General features: G+C 41.9%; 1 protein-coding gene across 8 annotated transcripts in view; it reads left to right on the top strand.

Annotated features, from left to right (window-relative positions):
• bahcc1b (BAH domain and coiled-coil containing 1b) overlaps nucleotides 1–20,801 on the top strand; it is a 244,742-nt gene that overhangs the window by 179,347 nt on the left and 44,594 nt on the right. For all 8 annotated transcript variants that reach the window (XM_072558583.1, XM_072558582.1, XM_072558584.1 and 5 more), the window contains 6 exons: nucleotides 1,185–1,543; nucleotides 6,065–6,163; nucleotides 10,713–10,842; nucleotides 13,538–13,655; nucleotides 15,516–15,591; nucleotides 16,415–16,523. In XM_072558583.1, coding sequence (XP_072414684.1) covers nucleotides 1,185–1,543; nucleotides 6,065–6,163; nucleotides 10,713–10,842; nucleotides 13,538–13,655; nucleotides 15,516–15,591; nucleotides 16,415–16,523 — 891 coding nt within the window. The remainder of the gene's footprint in view (nucleotides 1–1,184; nucleotides 1,544–6,064; nucleotides 6,164–10,712; nucleotides 10,843–13,537; nucleotides 13,656–15,515; nucleotides 15,592–16,414; nucleotides 16,524–20,801) is intronic.

The following is a 20,801-nucleotide window of genomic DNA, read 5'->3' on the forward strand; positions in this document are numbered from 1 at the left end:
AACAAATATTGCTTCCGAATGTTTGGGATGGCTCGGTGGCACAGTGGTTAGCACTGCTGCCTCACAGTGCCAGAGACCCGTGTTCGATTCCAGCTTCAGGCAACTGTGTGGAGTTTCCGCATTCTCCTTATGTCTGCATGGGTTTCCTCCGAGTGCTCCAGTTTCCACCCACAGTCCAAAGATGTGCAGGTTAGGTGAATTGGCCATGCTAAATTGCCCATAGTGTTCAGGGATGTGTAGGTTAGGTGCATTAGTGAGGAGGAATGTAGAGTAATAGGGTAGGGCAATGATACTGGGTGGGTAACTCTTAAGAGGGTCAGTGTGAGCTTGTTAGGCCAAATGGCCTGTTTCCACACTGTAGGGATTCTATTCTATGAAATCAGATCAGTCACAAAATGAATGGAGTGCACATTTTCCTTCTTAAAAGCTTAGCTGAGGGCAAGTCTCCCCTTTTAAATTTAATTATTGTAGCCATTCAAATGGGTATTACATCCACCCTCAAATGAGAGCCAACTGTCAAAAAACAGCCGTAAAAGTTCCAAACAAAAGCCTCATAAATGTACTTTGCAATAAAATCTGTTAATGGGGACCACCTGCCACATGTAACCACAACTGCATATTTCCATTCCCAGTTATGATTTTATTATTAGGAAAAAGAAACATGTCCATAGGAAACTTGCATGATCGGCACGTGGCCTAGGGCAGCTTCCAAATGGATATTGCAAAGAGCTGCTGCTGCTGCTGATAAACAATGGCAGAGGGAATTCATTTATTCAAACCTCATTTTACTTCACAGCTGTGCAGAGGGACCACATACAAATAAGGACTTATTCTGCAGCAGCCATGAGTGGTCATTGTTAACAGTTACCACTATTACGAAAACAACTCATTTCCCCCATCCCATACTTCATTGTCTTAGAAAAGCTCAAAGACTTGAGCTAAGTAGCTATAATAATTGAACTCTCTCGGAACTTGAGAGTCCACTATAACGTACAGACCTTTTACGTTTGTGGTCATTCTCCTAAAGCTTTTGCTGCTGTGTGCCAGGATGATTAAAGGTTACTCAATGCATTGCTCATGTTTGATGATTAGGGAGGGCCGGGTTCAGACCATGGTGACTTCCTGCTTTACCTCTTGAACTGGCCAGTGGGTGAATTGTAAATTCCACTTCTTTGTGCTTTCAGGAACTCTTGGATTTTCCAGCGCAGATGGAGATGTGAAGATTAAAAAACGTCCTGCCAAGCATGGCTTGGAATCTAGCAATGCAGTTAAAAAGACCGAGAAGCTGCCAGCCATGAAGAAAAAAGCACTGAAAGCAGGGGAAAAGAATAAAAAGATGAAGAACTCCAAGGGGCCAGCGGAGGTGACGATTTGGCACCATTTTGAATCTGATCTGCGGCCCCTGCTGCATGATGGGAGATTACTTCCTGGCGATTCTTCTGTACCTGCAAAATTGGCATCTAGAAGGCAAACCAGGAAAGGTTCTGCCAATAGATGTAAAAATGTCACCAGGAAAAACAAAGTGCTGCAAGCTACTTTTAAGGTAGGTTTACAAAAGGTAGTTGCCTTCAAATCCAAACAAAAAGCCCTATTAACCGCTGTGAGATTGCAAATATTTAACTCCAGGCATTTTACTGATAATTTGTATAACTTCAAAAGGTTTCAGTCACATTTATCTTCAATTCAAAGTGACAGCCTCCTTTTCCCAGTTCTGTTATAGCTACCAGTAAAAAAAAATGTCTTAATTGTTTTTAAAGTCCCTGTAATATTTCCAGTTTCAGTTTCTTTGCCACTTTGTTGCCCATGTTCAGCTGACAAGACTGGAACACATTAACTACAGCCAAGTCTCCAGCTGCTGGCATTGTTTCTTGGTGTCAGATGAGAGGAAATCATTTTGCACAGCAGGATGGGTTTCATTGGGGATTGATCCTGTCCTGAGATGTGCAGCCCACAAGCACCTCAATCACTGACCAGTATCGATCACCCAATGAGGATAACTAAATCTGAAACTTAGTTAATATGTCAGCAAAGGTTCGACTTAGCATCGCTTCTTTTTTTAAACACCACAGCCCCAGATCCCCCCTGCCCCCACCCCCTGAACTTTAAAGCTTTCTATTTCACATGTGACAATAGCAGGACAGATCTCGCTCTGAATTCCCTTGAGTCCCACTGTTTGAACAGCAGTCCTCAGTTCTGTGTTTCGTTGTGATAGCTCAGCCATGACTGGAGGCTAACAGTGCAGAAACTCTCTGGCATGATCCCAAGACCTGCTACTGTGCGATACTGTGTATTACTACAGCAGTCTGCTGTGCTGAGAAGATTGCCAGAATCTTAAATCTATGCTGCCCACAATTCAACAGAAATGAAACAACTGCGTCTTAAGAGTTTCACCGGCTCTCTCTTCCCATGTCTACATGCTACAGATTAATAAAGGCCAGTTTCAAAGTGTGGTATCAGTGATGTGGAGTCTGAAGTGGGTCACGCTCCCCACCATACTATGACACACCCCTCCCCATTGTTAATTCCAAGAACTCACTCACCGTCCCAATGGATTAGCCTTATAGTTTTGAAGGTACGTCAAAATTTTTAAAAGTTTTTTCTATTTTCTCTCACCATTGGCTGATTTCAGCCACTGAGGTGACACTGCCCACAGGCCTGAAAGACTCTGCCTCTCCACCTCCCTCTCCTCCCTCTTTGACCACAGTTTTGGTCTATTCTCCCTGTATCTCCATTTGTCGTATACTAGGCAGTTTTCCTTTATGGATCACTTAGGTCTAAATTAACTGGAATTTAGAGAACTAAGTGGGGAGCAGTGGGGGCGAATCTCGTAGAAACCTATAAAATTCCTACAGGACTAAACATAGTCAATGCAGGAATGATAGTCCTGATGACCAGGGAGGAGTCCAGAATCAGAGGTTAGTGTCAGAGAGGTCACAGAAATGGGGTAAGCCATTTAGGAATGAGATGCAGTGAAATTCACGTAGAAAGTGGTGAATCTGTGGAATTCTCTGCTGCAGAAGGCATCTGAGGCCAAAACATTTAAAGAAAATGTTAGATATGGTGTTTAGGGTTAAAGGGATCAAAGGGTGTGGGGAGAAAGCAGGACGAAGGGACTGTGTTGGACGATCAGCCATGATAATATTAAATGGCAGAGTAGGCTTGAATGGCTAAATGGCCTACTCTGCTCCTATTTTCTATGTTCCTACATCCACGTGAAATACTTTGAGACCATTTTATACAAGTTCTTGTTGTTGTTGGATGTGATAATAACTGTGTCCTTTGTATCAGCCTATTGCAGCAAGGAAGACTGGCTTCCATGTCTGTCTGCTTCTGTCTTGTCCGTGACTGTGGACAAATTCTTGCCGGGGCTGCAATTTATTTTTCAGTGATTTCTCAAAATATTTACTTGTTTTAAAAAGCTTTCTGCTGCTCTGTGCCTGGTCATGTGATGGGCATGTTTGTGGTCAACTTTGCTCCATGCTCATTGGTAACATTTTAATTTCAAATAAATAAGTTACAAAATAGCACCTTTGAATAATTAGCAGTCAGAATTGAATCCTTCATCTGTATACCAAAGAGAGAGTGAAAACACAGCATTGAGGTCTGATCACCTGCCTGCCAAATAATTAGAATATCTGGTGACTTCTGAGTATCTTTATCACTGCACAAAATTAAGAGGTGAAACATCTTCGTGGTTTCTCAGTGAGGGTACAAAGGAGAATTCCCTGTTTGGTACTCGAGCTGAGCTCTTCAGCAGGCAACTTTCTGATGAGTGGCAACTGGTTCAGAGTTGAATGAGTTTTTAAAAAGTTGTTTTCTGCAGCTCAGCAGCTATAAATCAGCGCAGGTACACAACTTAACTAGTGAGGATGTTAGATTGCAGAAAGCCACCCTGTTCTGAGCGCTGTAAGGGATAGCAACCACCGACTGGCGTTTGACATTAGAAGGTTCTTCAAAGACTTGCCATGAACTTTGGAGCATTTGCTCTTCATTTGACCCTAATTAGAAATTTCCTAGACTAGTTGCTGCACTGTGGGCCCTCATCTTACATCGTGTAGTCAAGAAATTAAGACCCAGCAATCTGTCAGAAATATGAGTAGCTTAAAGGCTTATAAGCTTGGCTTTCAAGTCACCTCATATCATCACCAGTGAAACTGACTCCATCATGTGCTTCAGTAAACACACTAACATGCAACCTGGCAAATCCCCTAAGTCCCATTCCCTCACAATCCTACTTTCAGTGATGGCAGAAGTGACTGTGGAGTATAGGAACAATGAACTACCACTAGCCAAATTGTGCCACTGTCAATGTAATCCTTTGAGTACTGAGGGAAAAATTGAATGTTGGTACAGAAATCGCACAAGATTGCAATTCAAATTATGCAAAAAATGTAGGAAAGAATTTTATGAATTCAGCCATCCTCAATAGAATTAAAGGAAGGTACATGTTTAAAATGCAGCGTGTGTTCTGACCACTGCCTATCCATTCATTAACTGTGGCAGAGACAGGTCTACTCTTAGTGGGTAGTCTGGCATCTTTAACTGGGTGAGCTCATTCATGTTGAGGGAACCTTTTGGGATTCCCTTTACTCAGCAGAGGCATCCCTTGCTCATAGCATCCCCTTAATCTTCCCTAAACCCGCACTTTCAAAACAGGCCTCTACTCCCTTAAGTCCTTCTACTAGAACAGCCAAGCTCCACTGATACCCTGCACTTGACCAAAGTCTGGCCCCTGATAGCAGCTCTTCTTTAGCAGTGCCTATAGTTTCAACAATGACCACACTCAAACCTGGCATTGTGAACACTGCCAGAGCCGGAGAGCAATCAGGTTGGTCAGCAGCTCTTTAAGGCAGGGCACCCAATCCAGATGGGGGTGGATGTTTTGCCCCAAGGTAATTAATGCCACCCAAGTGATGCAGTGTGGCTAATGTTACGATATACATTATAATGTGTAGCATCTATAATATTCATTGTCAAAACTCTGGGTGGAGAAATAGGAAGCCTTGCCATCCAAATAGCTCTGCTGATGGAAACATCTGGTGCACCTTCCAGTGCTCTGGTCATTGTCTGCTATCACAGTAATCAAGTACTTGACAAATCATGGCAGTCAGTCTCTATCAGGTATTTGACAGTGAACTTCAAAGTGACATCAGAGAAACCCCAGTTTTAGATTAGATTAGATTACTTACAGTGTGGAAACAGGCCCTTCGGCCCAACAAGTCCACACCGCCCCACCGAAGCGTAACCCACCCATACCCCTACATCTACATTTACCCCTTACCTAACACTATGGGCAATTTAGCATGGCCAATTCACCTGGCCTGCACATCTTTGGACTGTGGGAGGAAACCGGAGCACCTGGAGGAAACCCACGCAGACACGGGGAGAACGTGCAAACTCCACACAGTCAGTCGCCTGAGGCGGGAATTGAACCCGGGCATTTTGGAGGGCATTGGGCTCATTGCTCCAAAGGCACCATTTCCTTCCTAGGGTGCTCTAAGAACGTTCCTTGTTTTTGTCCATCCTGTAGCTCTTTATTAAAATTGGATGTAGTTTAACGGTATTTAATTAGAAAGTTGTCAATATTCAATCCAAAAACACAGCTGTGGAGCAGTTGACTGTAATGGCAACACTGGATTTCAAACAAGAGGCACAGGACTGCAACTTTCTATTTACGTTTGTAGTCACAGTGCTTATTTAGTTAATACACTAATCTGAAGACTTCAGCATTTACTTTGTTGTGTGCCTTAAAGAACAACTCCAGTCTTTGAATGAGGAGAACTGCTTTGATTTTGTATTGTAACCTTGTTCTGTTTTAGTAACAGGGCAGGGATCAGGTAGGTTGCCCACAAATTGCTGTACATTCACCAATAGAACTCATAACTTAGGAGAGATTATTTTTCTCACTGATGTGAATTCTGTCTCAAAACTCTGACCTCATCCTCATCTCAATCTTAAACACCTCATCTACAGGTGAAACTTTCACGGGGGGGTTTGGTTTTATTTTATATTGGAAGCTCGTTCTCCTGTACTGATACTTAACACTTCTGTTTCTCTTTGTTAGAAATCAAGTGGACTGTGCCTATCTCAAAAAAGAGCAAACCCCACTGACCATAATCGGAACAGACTGAACAAACTAAAGAGCAAGCTGCCAGTGAAAGAGGTGAGGAGTCGATGGAGGGAGCATCTTTGTACAATTGCAAACTGCCTCTGTTAATGAATCACTAGTTCTGAGTACCCTCAGGAAATAAGAGTTGGTTCATTTTTCAGCCACCATTTATTTAAATAAAACATTTTAAAACCATTTGATAAATACAGGGGGAAGCATTGATGATTACCAAAACATGAAAATTGTTCTTCGTCACATGTACAAACAAACATGTTCAATGATCTGAAGTGAAATCAACAAAAACTATTAAAGGTTGGCATGCAATGCTGAGAGAAACACCTAAAATTGATAAGTTATTAATTTTTTAAAAAAAGTTCAGCTGCATAGCTTTTAAAAGCGTGTGTTTAAAGAAAATATGTCTGGGAATGTTAGATGTCAGGTTGGTTTTCCTATTCTGATCCCAGCCCTGAAAATGTATTAACCATTCATGAAATAAATGTTCATTAGTAAGGATCAACTTTGAATTCGATACAGAATCTGAAATGTGCGGAATGGGATTCATGTTTGCAAATAACTACAGCTTGTCCACTTTTCTTGTGTCCCTTACACATATTATGCCATTAGTCCACTGATCGCAGCAGTCCTTTCCCATAATCTGCTTGAAGATAACAGAATCAAAATAATCAATTGTTGTTGTGATTTTGGTATTGCTTATCAAGCTCCTTAATCACTTCACAGTCTAGTTGACAGTATCCAGTTCACTAATGTTTCTAATGAGGAGAATTTCAAACCCTCCAATCTAATATATCCTTTCCTTAGGGGTGTGTGTGTGTGTGTGACAAACCCTGACAGAATGATTTAGGGTACAGAGATAAGGTCTGTACACATGATCTACAGCAATAAAGAGACAAGGTAAATACTTGTCTGAACAAAATAATGGTGGCAACGAGGCCTTGTTCTGAGAAGTCATTCTTGAGAATGTTTAAGCTAAGGTCAGATTTTCAGTTTCCCATACCTGAAACTATTAATTGTCAGCATCTTTCACCAACAATAGATGATGGATAGACAACATACAAGCCATCTCAGATGATGTGTCTTTATATGACACACCTTTTCATCATTGCTGAAGAGATCAATCTTTGAGAGGCTGGCTCTGCCACAAATACTGCTCATGAAGTTACTGGGCGTCATTGTGGAGTTTTTCTTTGGCATTGGTGCCTATTGCCAAGCTACCATAACACTGGTCATTGTGGAGGTGCATGCCTATCCACAGGAGATGTTGCCATTTCCCTCTGTCCCAGTAAGTAACTCCAAGAAGCGATGCAAGTCACACTCACAAGCTTTGAGGAAGTAACAAAGAGGATCGATGAGGGCAGACCGGTAGATGTGATCTATATGGACTTCAGTATAGTGTTCGACAAGGTTCCCCATGGGAGATTGGTTAGCAAGGTTAGATCTTATGGAATCCAGGGAGAAATAGCCATTTGGATACAGAACTGGCTCAAAGGTAGAAGACAGAGGGTGGTGGTGGAGGGTTGTTTTTCAAATTGGAGGCCTGTGACCAGTGGAGTGCCACAAGGATCGGTGCTGGGTCCTCTACTTTTTGTCATTTACATAAATGATTCGGATGGGAGCATAAGAGGTACAGTTAGTAAGTTTGCAGATGGCACCAAAATTGGGGGTGTAGTGGACAGCAAAGAAGGGTACCTCAGATTACAACAGGATCTAGACCAGACAGGCCAATGGGCTGAGAAGTGGCAGATGGAGTTTAATTCAGATAAACGTAAGGTGCTGCACTTTGGGAGAGCAAATCTTAGCAGGACTTATACACTTAATGGTAAGGTCCTAGGGAGTGTTGCTGAACAAAGAGACCTTGGAGTACAGGTTCATAGCTTCTTGAAAGTGGAGTCACAGGTAGATAGGATAGTGAGGAAGGCATTTAGTATGCTTTCCTTTATTGGTGAGAGTATTGAGTACAGGAGTTGGGAGGTCATGTTGCGGATGCACAGGACATTGGTTAGGCCACGGATGGAATATTGCGTGCAATTCTGGTCTCCTTCCTATCGGAAAGATGTTGTGCAACTTGCAAGGGTTCAGAAAAGATTTACAAGGATGTTGCCAGGGTTGGAGGATTTGAGCTATAGGGAGAGGCTGAACAGGCTAGGGCTGTTTTCCCTGGAGCGTTGGAGGCTGAGGGGTGACCTTATAGAGGTTTACAAAATTATGAGGGGCATGGATAGGGTAAATAGGTAAAGTCTTTTCCCTGGGGTCGGGGAGTCCAGGACTAGAGGGCATAGGTTTAGGGATGAGAGGGGAAAGATATAAAAGAGACCTAAGGGGAAACTTTTTCACACAGAGGGTGGTACAGGTGTGGAATGAGCTGCCAGAGGAAGTGGTGGAGGCTGGTACAATTGCAACATTTAAGAGCATTTGGATGGGTATATAAATAGGAAGGGTTTGGAGGGATTTGGGCCAGGTGCTGGCAGGTGGGACTAGATTGGGTTGGGATATCTGGTTGGCATGGACGGGTTGGACCGAAGGGTCTGTTTCCACACTGTACATCTCTATGACTCTATGACTCTAAGTAGAGACTTGGCCATCTGATTGGTCACCTTACTCAGGCTGCCTCACCATATGGAAAATCCCTGGGTACATGTCTGCCTCCCTCCAACAATATGCCCAATCCTGAAGCTGTCTCTGTTTGAAGAGCCCTAAGTCTGGGAGTTTTGCCTTTTTGAAGGATTATCACATTCATGACTTTGTAATGCCAGGCTCTGCCCATAATACACTGCAGACAGTGAAAATGGAAATTATTGAGCTGCTCTCCTTGAAAGTTGAGTTACGCACATTTCACAACCACACAGCAAGGTGTTGGGAAGCTGATAAACCTGGAGTATATATGCTTTGTGTACCAGCCAAAAGGATAGATGCTTTCCCATGCACTTATCAACCTTTGCATCAAGGGACAGATTCTCTTCATGGAGGGAGCAGTATTTGCTAACCACTTCCAGTGGACTGTTATTTTGTATAGCTGGGATGGAGATACAACACCTTGTCCCATGACCACAGTTTTCTTGATGTTTAAAGTCACAGGGAACAACTTACACGCATGGGAGAGATAGTCCATGAGCCTGGAACTGAGTTTCCATGAGGGTGACCAGTATGGAAGGGTTGTGTCATAAGGATGAGATGTGTTTTTGTACTCACTTTTAGTCTTAACAGATTGTAGAGCCTACTATCTGACCTAGTGAGCAAGGAAACACCTTCCATATTTCCAGGGGAGACAAAAGTCAGGCATAAGGAGAAGAAGATGCCCAAAAGACTGGGGACTGTGATATCCCCTGTTTTATTCCACCTGCACTTTCAAACTGTCAGAAGTGGAAGCTCAAACTGTGCAGGACAATACATGTTATCATGGAGGAATGGATTAGTCTGAGGCACTTTGGTAAACAGCCAATTTTCCCCAAAATCTTGCACTTCTGATGGTGTTGAATGCCTTAGTTAGATCTATGAAAGTACAGTGAGGTGTACCCAATCCCTACAATTCTCTTGTAGTTCAGTATAGAGAAAATGATAAGCAAGGTTGGTGATAATACACAATGCCTTCTTGGGCTTTGTACCCTCAATGGATTGTGTCTATCCCTTGAAGACTGAGACACATTGACCATCAATCATTAACTGCCCCAATACGTGTGTGGAAGTCACCCAGGTTGAGTGTCCTCTTGCCCTTTGGAATATTCTTCAGAACGTTACCCAGGGCGTCATAGAATTGCTCTTTGTTTGCAATACTGACTTACAGGGTTGGTTTGTTGGTACACATGATGTTGACCATCAGATGGCAGTCACAGGAAGATCAAATGCTCTGAATTGCTATTGGTTACATGATTGAGAGTGTTGACCAGTTTCTCAGTGCACAGCCTGCATCATGGTAATGGAGGATTTCAGCACTTTGTCTTTGATAACAGAGTATTTGTAAGCGTGGCTTTGAAAAGTGGGTACTTATTGAGAATCCGTACCCCAATCTTGGCCTCCAGGGGAAAGATGAATACCTGTGTGCCTGGGGCCGAGACAGTTGCAGGAATTGCCAGAAGATGCTAACCTGAGGGAAACCCTAGCCACCTAATGTGTCGGCTTCGCTATTAATGCCGTTAACGTGATTTTGTGAATGTTGAGAGGGATCGGCGAGTGGGTCCCAGATCATCAAAATGTAGATGTGATCTTGTCCTCCAGATGTCTGGCCCTTCTTATTCTTATCATTAAAGAAGCCATGATTTGAGTAGAGCAGACATCTTGAAGGATTGTATGACTAGATTTGGTTACAGATGTGGGAGTGTGAGCATGGAAAGATTTGCAATTTTGGGTGAGAATTGTAAAACCAGTGCTTTAATAGATTGGGTGCCAATATAAGACAACAAACGGAGGCTTGCTAGGTGAACAGGGCTTGGTGCAAATTAGGACAAAGGCAGGTGCACTCTTAATGCAGTATCTTTCACTCTGACATTGTGAGTAATAATTTTCATTCGTGTAATATTACACCCACACAGTGATAGGAACGATCAATTCAAGTGTGCATTTAAATGGGTTCTGTTCTTCTTTCACACAGTCAAAGGGACGAGCTGTCAGCAAACTATTGGAAAGCTTCGCTGCAGAGGATGATTTTGCATTTGATGAAGACAGCAGCTTTTCTGAGGAAGATGAGAATGCATCTGTGAGCTGTTCGGCAGAGTTGTGCGGTAGGTGTTTTTTGTTTAAGTGTTGCTAAGTGCTGCATAACAAGCAAACAAAATTTAGAACCTAAAAGAGAAAATGCTGGAAAATCTTAGCAGGTCTGGCAGCATCTGTATGGAGAGAAAAGTCTAACTGACCCTGTGTTAAAGCTTAGATCTGAGCAAGTTGTAAGTCAGTAGTTCTGTATAAGCTGGATGCCTGTTGGTGAGATTAATCTGGCAGCTTCCTTTGAAAATCTTACCGAAGTGGAAAGTTTCAAACATTTTACAGGACTCTAAAAGTCTGATTCTGTCAATGTCAGGAAGTAAAGTACCTTCTATAGAAAGATAGCAATATTCTTATACTAACGCAACTAAGGGGATTTTAGTCAAAGGTCAAACTGATCATACAACAGAACATCAGACACTGCCACTTAAAGGGACAATTGATTGCAGGTTCCATATATTGTGCAGATTCTATGTTCCACTAAAAGCTATGAAGGCACTTTTCACACTTAAACGCACTCTCGGTTTCTTACAGCATGTTGACTCAAGCTAACCCCACTTCTTTTCCTGGATGTTTCCAGAGCTCTGTTGTGTGTGAAGTAACTTATACTTTATTAAACCTGATTTCTAAACATTGCTCCAATGATGTAAATGATGTCTGTTAAGTTAAAACCATTGAAACATGGACAATAAAAAAAGTTTACATTATTAAAAATGCAAGTAGCAAAGATTTCCTTGAACTTTCAATAATGTCTTCTGTAAAGAGCAAGTCAAACCACACTGGCCTTGTCTCAGTTTTTGGAGTCTACTGTTTGCTTTTGACATTAATGTTCATATTTAAAAATGTTGAGATCTGTAATAATGCAGTTATTGATCAGTTTATGTATGAAGTCAGAAATATTTTGTGTCAATTTTTACTTTAGAGAAAGAAATGGAGGCGCGAGAACTCTGGGAAATAAATATTAATGTTTGAAAACTGTTCACATGACAGAAGAGGAAGTGCTGGAAGTCTGGGTGGATAAATCTCTAGGATCTGATCAAGTGTATCCCTGGAGGTTGTGGGAAGTTAGGGAAGAAATTGTGAGGCCTCTAAGTAGAAGTATTTATGTCATCTGTAACCACGGGTGTGGTGCTGGAGGACTGGAGGGTGGCTAATGTTGTGCCTTTATTTAGAAAGGATGTAAGAAGAAGCCTGGGAATGATAGACTTGTGAGCCTGGTATCATTGGTGGGTAAGTTGTTGGAGGTCGTTTTGAAAAATAGAATTTACATACACTTGGAGAGGCAAGGACTGATTAGGGATAGCCAGTAGGGTTTTCTGTGAGGAAATTTGTGTGTCACAAACCTGACTGAATGTTTTGAAGGAGTAACCAAAAAGATTAATGAGGGCAGAGTGGTAGACGTTGTTTACATGGACTGTAGTAAAGCTTTTGACAAGGTTCCACATGGTAGACTAAATAGTCAAGTTTGATCACATGGGATTCAGGGTAAGCTTGCTCATTTGCTTGATAATAGGAGACAGAGGGTGGTGGAGGAGGTTTTTTTTGGACTGGAGGCCTGTGAGATGTTCTGGAGATGTTCCATGGGGATTGGTACTGGATCCATTTTGTTTGTTGCTAATATAAATGATTTGGAAGAGAATATAGGAAGCATGGTTAGTAAGTTTGTGGATGACCCCAAGACTAGTGGTATAGTGGACAGTGAAGAAAGTTATTTAAGATCACAAAGAGATCTTGGTTAATTAGATCAAAGGCCTGAGGAGTGGCAGATGGAGGTTAAATTGGATAAATGTGAGAGATTGTATTTTGGTAAAACAAACAAGGACAGGGCTTATACAGGTAATGGTTGGGCCCTGGGAGTGTCATAGAACAGACAGATCTAGGGATTCAGGTACATAATTGTTTGAAATTTGCATCACAGGTAGACAGAGTGGTTAAGAAGGCACTTAGCATGCTTGTCTCTATCACTCAGACTTTTGAGAATAGGAGTTGGGGCATCATGTTGAGGTTTTACAAGACGTTGGTGAGGCCTCTTCTGGAGAACCATGTCCAATTCTGGTCACCTTACTATGGGAAAAATATTACTATTAAATTGGAGAGGGTTCAGAAAAGATTTTACCAGGATATTGCCAAAAATGGAAGACTTGAATTATAAAAATTGGCTGGATAACTGGGACTTCTTTCACTGGAACATTGGAGTTTGAGGGGTTTATAAAATCATGAGGGGCATGGATAAGATGAATAGCAAGGGTCTTTTCCCTGGGGTCAGGAGTTTAAGGCTAAGGGGTATATTTTTAAGATGAGAGGAGAAAGCTCTAAAAAAGGCATGAGGGGCAACGTTTTTACACAGAGAATGGTTTGTGTATGGAATGGACAGCCAGAGAAAGTGGTGGATGCAGATGCAGTTATAATATTTAAAAAACATTTGGATAAGTTCATGAATAGCAAAAGTTTGGAAGGATATGGGACAAATGCAGGCAAGTGGGACTAGCTTAGTTTAGGAACATGGTTGGCATGGACTAGTTGGACCGAAGGGTCTGTTTCCATGCTGTATGACTCTGTGACTCAATGACAAGGCTGAAGCAAATGAATCCAATAAGGTTAGCTCTGTGCCAAGACATTCTAGTGAATTAAAGGCTCTACCATAGTTGAGTTTCCACATTGCATCTAGAAAAAATGATCCAAACAACAATTTTGCACATTTTTGTTTTCTCTCAGTCCCTCAATCCTGTTCCATCAGTAAAGAAGATCTCAAGGAAGGACTGCGCATTCTCATACCAAAGGAAGACAAATTACTGTATGCAGGATGTGTCAAAATTCTACAATCACCTGACATGTAAGGGGCAGTTTTACTTTTGTTCCATTTCACAGTAATTAGGTAACTTATTGCTGTATATCCCTCATGCTTGTTTTCAAAACAAGTGCATAACATTTCACTTTGTTGTGCAGGATTCCCTGTGCAATCCAACCAACCGCAACTATCTTCTCTAATTGAAGGAACAAGCAGAAATCAGAGATTAAAAGAGGAGATTTTGCCGAAAATGCTACTAAAGACTTGGCTTTGCTGATAACTGAATTATAGAAGAAATCTGATCTCATTTGAATGACAAATGACAGATCAAGCAGGATTTTCAATTTGAGGTATTGGGAGCCACTGGCTCTGATGCCTTGAATTGCGTTAACAAAAGCTGTTCTTTGCTCGTGGACTAGTCTTGGACTGGGCCTCCATTCCTGTCTCTGTATCAGCACCAAATCCTGCCCTAACACTTTCACTTTGCTAAACAAAAATTTGTTATTGAAGATGTGTTTTTTGATTGCTGCAGAGCTGAGCAGATTGGATTTGACAACAATAGAATATTAGCTACGTAACAGAAAAATGCCTAGCAAACATCCAGTGATTTATCTGTCGATCGCAAAATCAGAGGATTCCAAAAATCATCAAGGGCATTTGAAAAGCACCAATAAAGCTAACAAAGAGCACATGTTCACACTGATTGCAACAGAATTAACCTGAACTACATTTACAGAGAGCTTGTTCATTCAAGTTAACTTAGTAACCAGAGTTCTTGTGGACTGAGCAGCAGGAATAGATTAAGGTGGATGAATTCAGAAGTAAGACCTATATAGTGTGGAACAGATGCTGACACGGCGATTAAAGGTTGATATCTCTTAGTTTTACAGATGTGAATAAGTGAATAGTTTATTAGTTGGGGAGGGTGGATCTGGATGAAGTATTCATGTTAATCTGACTGCTATCAGGATCCAGATAACAAAATGATAACCACAAAATTTCCCAATAGTTCTTTAACTCTTAAAATAGGCACAAGAGAAAATTGGTTATCAGCAGAAACTGAGTGGATTGGCAGAGTGGGTTGGAACATTCTCCCTCTGGTTATGGGCACAAGTGCTGACTGAAAGCAAGAATTTTGCAAAGGGAGCCTCAGATGGACTTGGGTTCTCCCATTGCACATGCAAAAGGCCTAATACATGCTTTGAGTGTAAACATTGGACCTGTCTTTTCCTGACTTCAAAAATATCCAAGAGGTTCAATTCCATCATATCATCCCACCCGATATTTGATCATAAGATATAGGAGGAGAATTAGGCCATTTGGCCCATTACACATTTAGACATCATCTTGTGTCTGAATAACAGGCGTGGTGCTATCAACATCCTAGCCAATGTCTTTTCAGACGACGTTAAGTCTCTGTAATCACAAAACACACATGCACTCATCGCTCAACATTTCCCCCAACCCAAGGCTGAAATACACCATTCATATCATGTCTTCGCATTGATACATTGGTTTCAGACAGAATAATTTTACCAGCAGGCTTCCACTGTTTTCCCTGTCTGTTTTCACCCCCACACTATTTTTTATTCAGAGGCTTCTGAATCCAACGGCAGTTCAGAAGATCTACACATCAAGTGTTTGTTTTTCACTACCCTGGAACAGGCATATCAAGTGACTTACCAACTACAACTGACAGTAGGAGAATTGTATGTTTGACATGGCCGCATTTGGCTTTGTTGAAAATGCTAAGGTTCCCAGGAGTTTCCTTCCATTCCTCCAACTAAGAAAACCATTGAAAGGGCTGCCCGGTGTCAACTGTAATGTCCTATCCAATTACAGAATTCATAAGTATTTCCATGCATGGATATATTTGTGTCAGTGACTGGGCTTTCCATTATGCAGTTACAGTGTTGTGATTGAAGGAGAAAGAGGAAACCGACAGAGAATCTATTCCCTGGAGCAACTGCTGCAGGAAGCGGTGAGTTCCTCTTGCAACTATTTCCCTCTGCCTACAGTTCAAACCTTGTCCAGTCCAGTCATGATGAGATGAGATTATGAATACTTTATACACTACAAGAAGGGTGAAGAACCTGTCGTTTGGTCTGTGATATCTATTGAGGTAATTTATAGGCAATATTAGAATGCAATTAGTTTGCAAATTTAAACCTGGTATGGAGGGTTGAGTGGAAAGGATGACACCAAGGCAGGTTGGTCTGGTTTAATTTTGGAATATTTCACACATTTTTGACCCTATCTTCATTTTGCAGTGGTCTTCTTGGTAAAGAAACCAGGAGCAGATGAGAGACTATATGCCAAAAGTGTAGAAAAGCATGTTCAACACTTTTCAAAAGGAAGTTGAAGAAGTACTTGAAAAGGGAAATGTTGGACAGTGATGAAGAAAGAGCTGTGACCAATTGGATCACTGTTTCAGAGAGCTGACACAGGCATGCTGGGCTGAATGGCCTCCTCCTGCACTCCACTATTCCCGAATTCATTGTTGCATCCACAGGGTGGAAACCAGCAATAAAAATTGTTTTTAAAATATTTGCTCAATAGCGATGGGAGAGGAAATGTGAATGTCCATTGAGGACAGCACTCATCACTAAATCAAAGCATTCTTTTTAATTAAATGGGGATTTGAGTTTTACCATGAGAACTTTATAACTACCTCAATTTGGAATTAAAGGCTTATTCCTATCATTTATTTTTAAGGTTCAGTTTTGTGAGGGAACTTTTGCAATATGATGCGTTGTCAATGTTAATTAGTGACCTTATTTATAAAATAAAAAAATTACCTACAGGTACTTGATGTCAAACCATCCTCAACACAGTTCCTGCCGCCATCTACCAGGGTGTGTGCTTATTGGAGTCAGAAATCCCGCTGCCTCTATCCAGGAACCATCGTCCAAAGTAGGTGCTCATATTGACTCAAATATTCTCGAAATAGTACATGTAATAAGGAAAGAGAGACAATCTGTTTGCTATTTACAAATCTTGGGAACTTGACAGAATCTAGGGAGTTTTGGACGATTGCAAACCAATGTCTTGTTGTCTCAGCTCCCACTTCTTTTAAGAACCAACAATATAGATATGAGCATCAGGAGATCTGTCGGCCTTTAATCCTATTAGATTTCACAATACCTTTCCCCTCATTGTTTTATGTTCCTCCCTTCCTTTTGCCTTTTGATGTTTTTTAACTGCTCATGTTTTTTTTCTTTTCAATCCAAGATGAAGGACGGGAAAAATTTCTAGCTGTAAGAACTGCTCCTTTTTTTTTGAGGTATTTTAGGTGTTGGAGGTGATTTCCTCGAACTCCAGGAGCAGTGATTACTGTTTTATACGCTGTTGCATTGTTTTGGAACTTTGGGAAAAAAAAGTCAAAACAACAGCAGTTTAAAAGGGAGAAGAGCAGACAAAGGAAACACATGGTGAGGACAGTGCAGGGGAGAGAGAGAAAACCTGCACAGTTACTGCCTTTGCTGTTTGAACTCATGTATCGCTGGACATCGGAGTGCATCTGGGAAAATTAACAAAAAGTGAAATTCACAACTAATCTTGGAGGAACTGTTGGGCGAAGTTCACAGCACAGAATCAGATAAGTTATTTGTTGTTTTAAGTCTGTCCAAGAGAAAGGCTGCAGTAGTGAGTATAGTGGATTCTTTCTTGATTATATGTTTTTGGAGATAAGTCTCTTGATTAAACTTAAAATATAAGCCATTGCTATTAATTTAACCTGGGGCAGTGTTTGTAGAGGAATAACACGGTGTTAATTTCTGGGTCTGTAGATTGTGAAGGAGAAAAAAATGGCTTTTGCAGTGATATGTACTTCTTGTCAGATGTGGGAGTTTAAAGATAGTTTAAGAGTTACTGCGGATTATATCTGCCATAAATGCTGTTGGATGCGAATCTTATCAGATCGAGTGGATCGGTTGGAGAGACAGATAGAAGCAATGAGGAATTTGCAACAGCAACAGTATGTGATGGATGGCAGTTATAGGAAGGGGGGAACGTCTTAGATAAAGTCACATAGATGGGTTAATTCCAGGAAGGGTGAGAGAGATTGGCACCTAGAGCAGGAGTCTTTTATAGATATACCCATTTCAAACAGGTATGCTGTTTTGGAAAATGTAGGGGGTGATGGATTCTGAGGGGAACGTAGCACGAACAGTCATGTTTCTGGTATTGAGACTGGCTCTAATGCAAGAAGGGGTACGTCAGCTTCCAAGAGATCAATTGTGTTAGGGGATTCTGTAGTCAGAGGTACAGACAGACGTTTCTGTGGCCAACAGAGAAAAAGTAGAATTGTGTGTTGTTTCCCTGGTGCCAGGATCAAGGATGTCTCAGAGAGGGTGCAGAATGTTCTCATGGGGGGAGAGGGGCCAGCAGGAGGTCATTGTCCACATTGGAACCAACGATATTGGAAGGGAAAAGGTTCAGACTCTGAAGGGAGATTACAGAGAGTTAGGCAGAAATTTAAAAAGGAGGTCCTGAAGGGTAGTAATATCTGGATTACTCCCAGTTCTACGAGCTAGTGAGGGCAGGAATAGGAGGATAGAGCAGATGAATGCATGGCTGAGGAGCTGGTGTATGGGAGAAGGATTCATATTTTTGGATCATTGGAATCTCTTTTGGGGTAGAAGTGACCTGTACAAGAAGGACAGATTGCACCTAAAATGGAAGGAGACTAATATACTGGCAGGGAAATTTGCTAGAGCTGCTTGGGAGGATTTAAACTAGTAAGGTGGGGGGGGGGTGGGACCCAGGGAGATAGTGAGGAAAGAGATCGATCTGAGACGGGTACAGCTGAGAACAGTCAGGGCAGGCAGGGACACGGTAGGACTAATAAATTAACTGCATTTATTTCATTGCAAGGGGCCTAACAGGGAAGGCAGATGAACTCAGGGCATGGTTAGGAACATGGGACTGGGATATCATAGCAATTATGGAAACATGGCTCAGGGATGGGCAGGACTGGCAGCTTAATGTTCCAGGATACAAATGCTACAGGAAGGATAGAAAGGGAGGAAAGAGAGGAGGGGGAGTGGCATTTTTGATAAGGGATAGCATTACAGCTGTGCTGAGGGAGGATATTCCCAGATATACATCCAGGGAAGTTATTTGGGTGGAACTGAGAAATAAGAAAGGGATGATCACCTTATTGGGATGGTATAGACGTCCTAATAGTCAGAGGGAAATTGATAAACAAACTTGGAAAGAGATCTCAGCTATGTGTAAGAATAATAGGGTGGTTATGGTCGGGGATTTTAATTTTCCAGACATCGACTGGGACTGCCATAGTGTTAAAGGTTTAGATGGAGAGTAATTTCTTAAGTGTGTACAAGACAATTTTCTGATTCAGTATGTGGATGTAACTACTAGAGAAGGTGCAAAACTTCACCTACTCTTGGGAAATAAAGCAGGGCAGGTGACTGAGGTGTCAGTGGGGGAGCACTTTGGGGCCAGCGACCATAATTCTATTAGTTTTAAAATAGTGATGGAAAAGGATAGACCAAATCTAAAAGTTCAAGTTCTGTATTGGAGAAAGGCCAATTTTGACGGTATTAGGCAAGAACTTTCGAAAGCTGATTGGAAGCAGATGTTCGCAGGTAAAGGGATGGCTGGAAAATGGGAAGCCTTCAGAAATGAGATCACAAGAATCCAGAGAAAGTATATTCCTGTCAGGGTGAAAGGGAAGGCTGGTAGGTATAGGGAAAGCTGGATGCCGAAAGAAATTGAGGGTTTGGTTAAGAAAAAGAAGGAGGCATATGTCAGGTACAGACAGGATAGATTGAGTGAATCCTTAGATGAGAATAAAGAAAGTAGGAGTATACTTAAGAGGGAAATCAGGAGGGCAAAACAGGGACATGAGATAGCTTTGGCAAATAGAACTAAGGAGAATCCAAAGGGTTTTTACAAATATATTAAGGACAAAAAGGGTAACTAGGGAGAGAATAGGGCCCCTCAAAAATCAGCAAAGTGGCCTTTGTGTGGAGCCACAGAAAATGGGGGAGATACTAAATGAATATTTTGAATCAGTATTTACTGTGGAAAAGGATACGGAAGATATACACTGTAGGGAAATAGATGGGGACATCTTGCAAAATGTCCATATTACAGAGGAGGAAGTGCTGGATGTCTTGAAACAGTTAAAAGTGGATAAATCCCCAGGACCTGATCAGGTGTAACCGAGAACTCTGTGGGAAGCTAGAGAAGTGATTGCTGGGCCTCTTGCTGAGATATTTGTATCATTGATAGTCACAGGTGAGGCACTGGAAGACTGGAGATTGGCAAACATGGTGCCACCATTTAACAAGGGCGGTAAAGACAAGCCAGAGAACTATAGACCGGTGAGCCTGACCTCAGTGGTGGGCAAGTTGTTGGAGGGAATCCTGAGGGATAGGATGTACATGTATTTGGAAAGGCAAGGACTGATTTGGGATAGTCAACATGGCTTTGTGCATGGAAATCATGTCTCACAAACTTGATTGAGTTTTTTGATGAAGTAACAAAGAGGATTGACGAGGGCAGAGCAGTAGATGTGATCTATATGGACTTCAGTAAGGCGTTCGACAAGGTTCCCCATGGGAGACTGGTTAGCAAGATTAGATCTCATGGAGTACAGGGAGAACTAGCCATTTGGATACAGAACTGGCTCAAAGGTAGAAGACAGAGGGTGGTGGTGGAGGATTGTTTTCAGACTGGAGGTCTGTGACCAGTGGAGTGCCACAAGGATCAGTGCTGGGCCCTCTACTTTTTATCATTTACATAAATGATTCGGATAGGAGCATAAGAGGAGCAGATGACACCAAAATTGGAGGTGTCGTGGACAGCGAAGAGGGTTACCTCAGATTACAACAGGCTCTGGACCAGATGGGCCACTGGGCTGAGAAGTGGCAGATGGAGTTTAATTCAGATAAATACGAGGTGCTGCATTTTGGGAAAGCAAATCTTAGCAAGGCTTATACACTTAATGGTAAGGTCCTAGGGAGTGTTGCCGAACAAAGAGACCTTGGAGTGCATGTTCATAGCTCCTTGAAAGTGAAGTCGCAGGTAGATAGGATAATGAAGAAGGCGTTTGGTATGCTTTCCTTTATTGGTGAGAGTATTGAGTACAGGAGTTGGGATGTCATGTTGCGCTGCACAGGACATTGGTTAGGCCATTGTTGGAATATTGCGTGCAATTCTGGT

Source organism: Chiloscyllium punctatum, chromosome 39 (genome assembly GCF_047496795.1).
Source record: "Chiloscyllium punctatum isolate Juve2018m chromosome 39, sChiPun1.3, whole genome shotgun sequence".
NCBI lineage: Eukaryota > Metazoa > Chordata > Chondrichthyes > Orectolobiformes > Hemiscylliidae > Chiloscyllium > Chiloscyllium punctatum.